General features: G+C 37.3%; 1 protein-coding gene across 1 annotated transcript in view; it reads right to left on the bottom strand.

The window, feature by feature from the left end:
* Positions 1–4724: 4724 nt before the first annotated feature.
* Positions 4725–9743, bottom strand: part of CERS3 (ceramide synthase 3) — a 202055-nt gene continuing 197036 nt past the window's right edge. The window contains exon 10 of the mRNA XM_007959967.1: positions 4725–4892. Coding sequence (XP_007958158.1) covers positions 4725–4892 — 168 coding nt within the window. The remainder of the gene's footprint in view (positions 4893–9743) is intronic.

Here is a 9743-nt window from a genome sequence, read left to right as displayed (position 1 = left end):
AACAGGTTTGCTAGTCTTATAGAGCCTGGTGAGACCCCTGAGACTATGGCCCCTATCCATCCTTCAGGTCTGGAATTGAACTCATTCCTGTGTCTTCTAGCCAAACAATAGATAGGCATATGGACTGAACATTTACATAAGGTATATACACTCCATGGAGTGATCAATCATGGGAGAACAGAAGGGTAGTGTGTGCCCAGAGAGACAGCCTGGGGGTGGGAGTACGTGGGATGTAAGGACAAAGGAAAAGGTAAGTACGATAAGGAAGTGGGAAGAGAGCTGTTACATTGTGGAGAATTGCAGTCAATATCATGAGACAAAATGTGTATAAACTGCTGCATGGAAAATGAATTTGCTCTCTAAACTTGTACCCAAATCACAATAAAAATTAAAAAAAAAAAAAAAAGACAAACAAACAAAAGACAAATAGCAACAACAACAAAAAAGGTATTTGCAATGAATAAGTCATTGGTCTTGCAAAATTGTATCATGTGACCTCTGGAATCATTTCTATCATGAAGGTCAGAGTTTCCAACTTCCAATGCTGCTTCTTTGTTTTCAACTTTTGCATTCCAATCACCAGTAATAATCAATATATCTTGATTGTACATTTGGTCAAATTCACAGTGCAAAAATTGATAAAAATCTTCAGTTTCTTCATCTTTGGCTTCAATGCTTGGTGTGTACATTTGAATAATAGGATTAACTGGTCTTCTTTGTAGACATGTGGATATTATCCTTTCACTAACAGCATTGCACTTCAGAATAGATCTTGGAATATTCTTGTTGTTGATGACTGCAGTGACATTCATCTTCAATTTGTCACTCCCAGCATATGGTTAGTCTGATCCAAAATGGCTAATTCCAGTCCACTTTAGCTTGCTAATGCTAGGATATTGATCTTTATGCATTCCATTTCATTTTTGACTTTGAATTTTCCTACATTCACACTTCATACATGGATGTTTGTAGATCTTTTTTCCCTCAGAAAATGAGGGTCCCCAAAGTTTTATACCATCCACATCATTAAGGTTGACTCTACTTGAGGAGCCCAAGGCATTTGACTGCTAACCAGAAGGCTGATGGTTCAAATCCACCAACTACTCCTTGGAAGGAAGGTTGGGCAATTTACTTTTGTAGTGATACCACCTCAGAAACCCAAGGAGGGGTCCTTATGAGTTGGATCCAACTCTATGGCAGTGGGCTACTTGAGGAAACAATATGGATCCCCAGTCATATATTTAGAACCATCCAATCTGAGGGGCTTATCTTCTGACACTATATCAATGTTTCATGGTTATGCATAAAGTTTTCCAGTAATATATCAGACAGTGTTTCCACTGCTATTCATAAAGTTTTCCCTGACCCATTTTTTCAGAAGTGGATGGTCCCATCCTTCTTCAGAATCTGTCCTAGTCTGTAAGCTCTCCTGAAACCTGTCCACCAAGGGTAACCCTGCTAGTATTTGAAGTACTAGTGGCATTGCCTCCAGTACAACAAACTGACAGAATGAGTGGTGGAATTCCAACTCATAATGACCCTATATGACAGAATAGAATTCTCAGTAGGGTTTCCTAGGCTGTAATCTTTATGGGAGCAGATAGCCAGGTGTTTTTCCTATGGAGCTGCTGGTGGATTTGAACTGTGACCTTTTGGTTAGCGGCAAAGTGCTTAACCAATGCACCACTAGCATATAATAGCCATCTTAGTGGGTGTGAAGTGATCTATTTGGTTTTGATTTCCATTTCCTTAATGATTAATGAGGGAGTTCTGGTGGTATAGTGGTTAAAGCACTATGTTGTTAGCCAAAAGGTGAGCAGTTAAAAACCACCAGCTACTCCATGGGAGAAAGATGAGGCAGTCTATTTCCCTAAAGATTTATAGCCTTGGAAACCCTATGGGGATCGCTATGAGTTGGAATCAACTTGATGGCAGTGGGCTTAGTTTTTGGTGTTTGGTTGACGAATGATGTCAAGCATCTTTTCGTGTCTTTGCTAGCCATTTTTATTTTTTCTTTGGTAAATGTCTATTCAGGTCCTTTGCCCATTTTTTGATTGGGCTGTTTGTCTTTGTGTTGTTAAATTCTAGCAATTCTTTATATATTTTGGATATCTATCTATTTATTTATATCAACTCCATTCTCCTCACTGTTCCCCCTCTAATTCCTGAGAGGGGTATTTCTGAAGGATGGCAAATCTTTGTTTCCACTACACAGTGAGATCAGCAATTATCTCTAAGAAGCCAAGCAATGTGTATACTGAATCTACTCAGTCACCATGATTGCAGAATTCTTATTCTTGTTTTATTATAAGTTATTCTTTAACATCGCAATGGCACTTTTTTTTTTTTTTTTTTTTTTTAATAAAATCATTCTGGCATAGTCCTTAGCCCTTGTTTCCTGTAGAAAAAGAGGTAACCTTAAAAATTAACCACAAAAACCCTAATGGATATCTTAAGAGATAGATATGCATAATGCTTTCAGCTGTATCAGATATAGTTGAACTGGTATATCAATTTTACCTTTGACATTTAAATGAGAAAACAAACAAATGGAAGATACAACAGTAAATAAAACATTTTTTTACCTTAAGCAAGATACTCAGCACAGAGAGAAGACCAATAGAAATTAAGAGAGAAAAAAATGTCTGTTAAACTGGAAACATAAATAATATCATAATGTAACCTTCTTCCACCAAAATAATAAAAATATAATATTAATAATATATCAACAGTAATGTCCTAACATGAATGGGGGAGTTTTCAATTTACAATATCATCGTTATACATATAATGTATATGTTATTGTACTCAAAAAAGAAGATACGTAGAAAAATGTTGACACTTGTTTTTCTGTTTAACAAACCCTCAAAAAGAGATTTTGTTGTGGAAAAGAATTATGAAGGTTTTTTGTTTAGTCTGAAGGCTTGAAAATCACTGAAAAACGAAAACTCAAATCCTTAATGTGTACCGTGTGCTTCTTGTCATAGCACTGCAGCCTATACTTGTTGGACCTGTGTGTATGGTTTCTTAGTCTCAGTGATCCTACCTTCTACTTGGCTTTATAATGTGGGCCTCTGAGCAAAAATCAGGTGAAGATATAAGATATGACCGAAGTATATTATACTAGGGTAAAGGGGTGAAGCAGGGCAGGAGGAAGTCCATTTTGCTCAGGCTTTTCCTTTCAAAGTCTGTCTCTCCTCTGGCAGCAGAAACCTAAGCAGTCTCTGAGGCCTGCCTTACCTGCTGTATGCAGATGTGTCCACTGAAGGGGATGAAGCTATAGAGGGCACTGGAGGATGTGTTCAAGTCTTCTCCACTTATCTTTTTCTTGGAGAGATAAGTTGAATCTTGGAGATTCAACTACTGACCTGCCAGCCCCTATCCAATCCTTCCAGAAAGTTAGGCAGCTCAAGAAGCTGTCATGGAATCTACCATCTGTCCTTTGGTATTTTTTCAGAAGTATCATCCAGGTCTTTTTCTGTTATGTTTACTGGTATGCTTGGCTGGGTAGCATAGATTCAATAAAGTACCATCCTCTTTCTGTTTCTAAGATTTTCCTTTGGCCAGGCAGCTCACGTGAATGTTATTTATATTTCAGAGGCTCACTGAGGTGGCCCTCTGAGCTGCATGCCCTTAGTCAGACTTCCCCAGAGAGGTCCTCATGTGAGCCCTAGAGACAACTGCATAGCTCTGCTGTCTGAAGGGGGGAATCATTGCAGCAGCAGGAAGCTTTTCTCTTAGGAAGGAAAAAAGTGAGAGACCAGAAGAAGAAAGAAATGGGGCCTGCAATTCTTTCCTTGGCTGTGGTGCCCAAGGAGAAGAATTCCAGTGAAATTTGAGAATTACCCTTGGGACTCTAACAAATAATTTGTTAACAAATAAAATGGAAACAGGCTTCTGGGCATCTGCATTTCCAGGCATCTCCAGACACATTTAAAAAGAAAAGACACATCTTCACTTCAGGCCAAATTAAGAACAAGCTTGTCCAGGTTTCTCCCAAACAGCTGAAAACATGGTGGAAAGAGCAATAATAGTACCTTACAGTTGGGCAGTATGCAATGTGCACTTTCACTTCTATTATCTCATTTGATCCTTACTACAACCCTGTGAGGTAGAAAAGCCAGGTATTATTATTCCCATTGTATAAATGAGTCACTGAGGCTTGGGAAATTAAAAAATATATATTGCTCATGGTTGTGGCCCATGAACCCTGGATGTGTGGCTTCATGGTTTGGTCCTCCTGTCACTATTCAATGACCACATCTAACTCATTTTGGGGAAGTGAACTGTCCTGAGTGTTCTCCTGGACAAATATATCTGGGAAAAGTGAATTAATGTAGCACTTCTAAAACCATGTCCAAGGATACACAAGGTAGAAAGGTTAAAAGAGCCTACAACAAAATGGGCTCCTGAAAAAGTCAAATGTCTCAAATGCATGAACGAACACAATTAGAACTGAAACAGTTCTCTGGACAAATCTATGACCACTCTGAGTCCTAACTGCAGTAAAATCCATGGGGATGCTTATATTTAAAATTTTAACACAAGTCAACATTTAGTTAAACATATGTTAGGTGAGAAGGAAGGTGGTAGTTAGAAAGAGAGAAGGGCAGAACTTGGATTCTCTGTGGGTCCTGTGGACCATTGTGATGGACAGAGAAGCATTTCAAGCTTCCAATAACCCTTACATCCCACTGTACTACAGGAGATATGGGAGTTTCAAGCTAACAGCCATGTTGACCATTAGGAATGAGGTTCCTGTCAGCCCCGAGACCATTCTTCAAACAGTCTATGTCTTTGCCTTTGGGAGCCTCCTCCTCTTCTTCTTCTTCTTCCTCTTCCTCCTCCTCTTCATCATCGTCCTCAGCATCACTCCTTACATCCTGGATATTCTAAATAAAGCAAAGAATGGGCTGTGACAACCTTCCATGAAGGGGTTTTGAGGAATAATGCAAACAAATAGGCCCAGCTTAGAGACATGGCTCCCTTTAAAGAAAACCTAATAATCAAATAATCAAACATTCATCAGGATTAACCAATCATGGGTCATAAAACAAACCTTAACAAACATAAAATGACTGAAATTATATAAAGTATGCTTATAGACTATGATGGAATTAAGTTAAAAGTTAATACATAACAAGGTAATGTTGTTGTTGTTGTTATGTGCCATCGAGTTGGACCCAACTCATAGCGACCCCTCCTTGGGTTTCCGAGGCAGTATCACTACAGAAGTAGATTGCCCCATCTTCCTTCTGAGGAGTGGCTGGTAGGTTTGAACTGCCAGCCTTCTGGTTAGCAGTCAAGTGCCTTAGCCACTATGCTACCAGAGCTCCCAACAAGGTAATAGGAAAATCTAAAAACACTTGGAAATTAAATAAACAATTCTGAAAAATCAGTGGGTCAAAAAGGAAGCTTTAAGGGGTATTAAAATATTTTTAATTAAATGAAGATAAAAATACAACATACCAAGACTTGAGCAACGTAGTTAGAGTAGTGTTTAGAAGGATGTCTATACCATTAAATTATTATTGAGAAAAGAAGAAAAGTCTCAAATAATTTGAGCATCCACTTTAATAAACTACAAAAAAAAAATTTTTAAAAGAACAAAATAAGCCTCCCCTCACCCCCCCACCCCAAAAGAAAGAAAGCGATAAAGATAAGAGCAGGAATCAATGAGATTTTATAAAGAAAACCAGTAGAGAAAAGCAAAAATCCCAGAAGTGGGTTCTTTGAAAAGGTCCACACAACTGATAAGTCTCTAGTATTATTGACAAAGAAAAAAAAAGAAGGAAGACTCAAATTACAAGTAATGAAAGGACTAACTAAATTCTAGATTTTATAATAACAGAATACTATGAACAACTCTATGCACATAAATGAATTGAAATGGACCAATTCTTCAAGAACTACAAACTACCAAAACTCACCCAAGATGAAACAGATAACCTAAATAGTCATATATAATTATGAAAAAAAAATGAATTTGTAGTTAAACATCTTCTAAAAGAGAATATCAGACCCTGATGGTTTCACTGATAAATTCTACCAAACCTTTAAAGAAGTTGTTTTTGTTGATAGGTGCTGTTGAGTTGGTTCTGATCCAGACCAACCCTGTGTATAACAGAACAAAACACTGCTCAGTCCTGTGTGATCCTCACATTCATTGCTATGCTTGAGCCCATCATTGAAGCCCCCATCTCATTGACAGTCTTCTTCTTTTTCACTGATTCTCTACTGTATCAAACATGATGTCCTTCTCCAGGGACTGATCCCTCCTGATAACATGTCTAAAGTAAGTGAGCCAATGTCTTGCCATGGTTGCTTCTAAGAGCATTCTGGCTGTACTTCTTTCAAGACAGATTTCTTTGTTCTTCTGGCAGTATATTCAATATTCTTTACCAACACTATAATTCAATTCTCCCTTGACATTCCTTATTTGTTATCCAGCTTTTGCATGTCTATGAGATGATTAAAAATATCATGGCTTGGGTCAGGTGCACCTTTGTTCTCGAAGTAACATTTTTGCTTTTCAACACTTTAAAGAGGTGATTTGCAGCACATATGTCTGATGCAATATGTCATTTGATTTCTTGATTCCTGCTTCCACAGACATTGATTGTGGATCTAAGCAAAAGTAAATCCTTGACAATTTCAATCTTTTTTCCCTTTGTACTGATGTTTCTTATGGGTCCAGTTGGGAAGACTTTTGTTTTCTTTATGTTCAGTTGTAATCCATACTGAAAGCTACAGTCTTTGAGCTTCATCAGTAAGTGCTTCAAATCTTCTTCACTTTCAGCAAGCAAGGTATCATCTGCATATGGCAGGTTGTTAATGCTGCATTCTTCATAAAGTCCAGCTTCTCAGATTATTTGTTGTACATACAGATTGAATAAGTATGGTGAAAGGATACAACTTATGATGCACATCTTTCCTAATTTTAACCCATGCAGTGCCCCCTTGCTCTGTTTGAAAGACTGCTTCTTGATCTATGTACAGATTCTGTATGAGTACAATTAAGTGTTCTGGAATACCCATTCTTTGCAATATTATCCATAATTTGTTGCTATTCACACAGTTGAATGTCTTTGCATAGTCAATAAAACACAGGTAAACATCTTTCTAGTATTTTCTGCTTTCAGTCAAGATACATCTGACATCAATTATGATATCATTTGTTCCATGTCCTCTTCTAAACCTGACTTGAATTTCTGGCAGTTTTTTGTTGATGTACTGCTACAACTGTTTTAAAATTATCTTCAGCGGAATTTTACTTGTGTGTGATAGTAATGATATTGTTCAATAACTTCTGCATTCTGTTGGATCACCTTTCTTTGGAATGGGCACAAATATGGATCTTTTCCTGTCAGTTGGCCATGTAGTTGTCTTCCAAATTTCTTGGCATAGACAAGTGAGCACATCCAACATTGCATCCATTTGTTGAAATATCTCAATTGGTAGGCCATCAATTCCTGGAGCCTTGTTTTTCCCCAATGCCTTCAGTGCAGCTTGAACTTTTTTGTTTAGTACCCCTGTTTCTTGATCATATGCTATCTCCTGAAATGGCTGAACTTTGACCAATTTTTTTTGATGCAGTGACGGTGTATATTCTTTCCATATTCTTTTGATGCTTCTTGTGTCATTCTACTTTGCCCATAGAATCCTTCAATGGTGCATGAGCACAGATACATAAATGTCATGAGCATAAACACAAAAATCCTCAAAAAACTTAAAAAGTCAAAATACTAATGTATAAAAATATTAATACACTATAACCCAAGCAGAATTTGTCCCAGTAATGCCAGGCTGGCACAACATTTGGAAATCAATAAATGTAATTCATTATACTAATAATCTAGAGAAGAAAAACAGATGATTATATTAACTGATTCAGGAAAATTAGTGACAGAATTCAATATCCATTCATGATGAAAACCTCTCAGAAAAGGAGAAATAAACAAGAATCTCAACCTGTTACAGAGTATCTACAAAAAACCAACAGCTAACATCATACTTAAAGCTCAAAACTGGACACTTTTCCCTTAAGATCAGGAATAAGACCTGGATGTCCATTTTTAGCACTCTTATTTAATATTGCATTTAAGCTTCAGCCAAAGAGGTAAGGAAAGAAAAAGAAATAAAAGGCATACATATTGGACATGAACCAAAACCAAACTCACTGCTATCAGGTTGTTTCCAACTCATAGCAACCCCTCCTTGGGTTTCCGAGGCAGTATCTCTATGGTAGTAGATTGTCCTGTCTTCCTTCCAAGGAGTGGCTGGTGGGTTTGAACCACCAGCCTTCTTATTAGCAGTCAAATGCCTTAGGCACTCCACCACCAGAGCTCCCACATATTGGAAAGGAAGAAATAAAATTATTCCTACTTGTAGACATGATTGTCTACATAAACATTTCCAAAGTATCTAACAAAAAATTCCTAGAATTAGTGAGTTTAGCAAGGCTGTAGGATACAAGGTGAACACACAAAAATCACCAACAAACCAAAAACTAAAACTTGACACTTAAATACTAGTAACAAGTCAAATCCATTGCTATCAAGTCCATTCCTACTGAATCTGACCTTATAGACCCTATAGAGAGGAGAGTCTTTTCCAAAAAATGGTGTTGGAACAATTGGACATCCATAAGCATACACACAAAATATCTCAACCTCAACTTCATATCACATACAAAAAACAACTACAAATTGATCTAAATCTGAAGGTATAAAACAGGAAAAAAAAAAACCCTCAAAATCATTTGAAAAAAAAAAGAGGGGGAGGACCAGGTTTGCTGGTGTGATAGAGCATGGTGGAACCACTGAGATTATGGTCCCTAACTGACCTGAAGATCTGGAATTGAACTATACCTGTGGCTTCCAGCCACACAAAAGGCAGGCATATGAGTTGAACATTTACCTGAGGTAGATACACTCCTTAGAGAGAACAATCATGGGAGAAAAAAGGGCTGTTTATGCACAGGGAGACAGTTCAGGGGGCAGGAGTGCATGGAGGGACGGACACAGGGAAAAAGTAACTCTTGGGAGGAAGTGGGAGGGGAGCTGTTGCATTGTGGTAAATTGTAATCAATGTCATGAGACAAAGTGTATGTGAACTGCTGTATGGAAAGTGAATTTGCTCTTTAAAATTTCACCCAAATCACAATAAAAAAACAAAAAGAAGAAGAATCCTAGAAAATCTAAGACTTTGGGTTAGGCAATGAGTTCTTTGACATAGCATAAAAAGCATGATTCATAAAAGAAAAAAAAATAATAAACTGGACATCACCAAAATTAAAAAATCAATAACATTCAAATTGTTCCAAAAATTAAATACTTAAGTAAAGTCTGACAAAATATGAACTGTATGTTAAAAAACTACAAAATTCTGATGAAAAAGAAAATGAAAGAAGACCTAACTAATTGGAGAAACATACTATGTTCATGGATTGGAAGGCTCAAAAGAGAAAAATTGTTAATTCTTGCTAAACCGATCTTCAGATTTTACAAAAAAAACAACCAAAATTCCAGTAGAACTTTTTGTAGCTCTAGATAAGCTAATGCTAAAATTATTATGGTGAGGTAAAGGAATTAAATAGCTAAGTCAATTTTGAAAATGTAGAATAAAGTTGGAGGATTCATACGACCTAAGGCTGGCGATTCAAACCCACCAGCCACTCCTCGGAAGGAAGGTTGGGCAATCCTACTTCCGTAGTGATACTGCCTCGGAAACCCAAGGAGGGG

The sequence above is a fragment of the Orycteropus afer genome, unplaced genomic scaffold, assembly GCF_000298275.1.
Source record: "Orycteropus afer afer isolate SDZICR_OR568_19922 unplaced genomic scaffold, OryAfe1.0 scaffold00019, whole genome shotgun sequence".
NCBI classification, from domain to species: Eukaryota; Metazoa; Chordata; class Mammalia; order Tubulidentata; family Orycteropodidae; genus Orycteropus; species Orycteropus afer.
The sequence above is the reverse complement of the archived record's forward strand: the minus strand, read 5'-3'. Positions and strand labels throughout refer to the sequence as shown.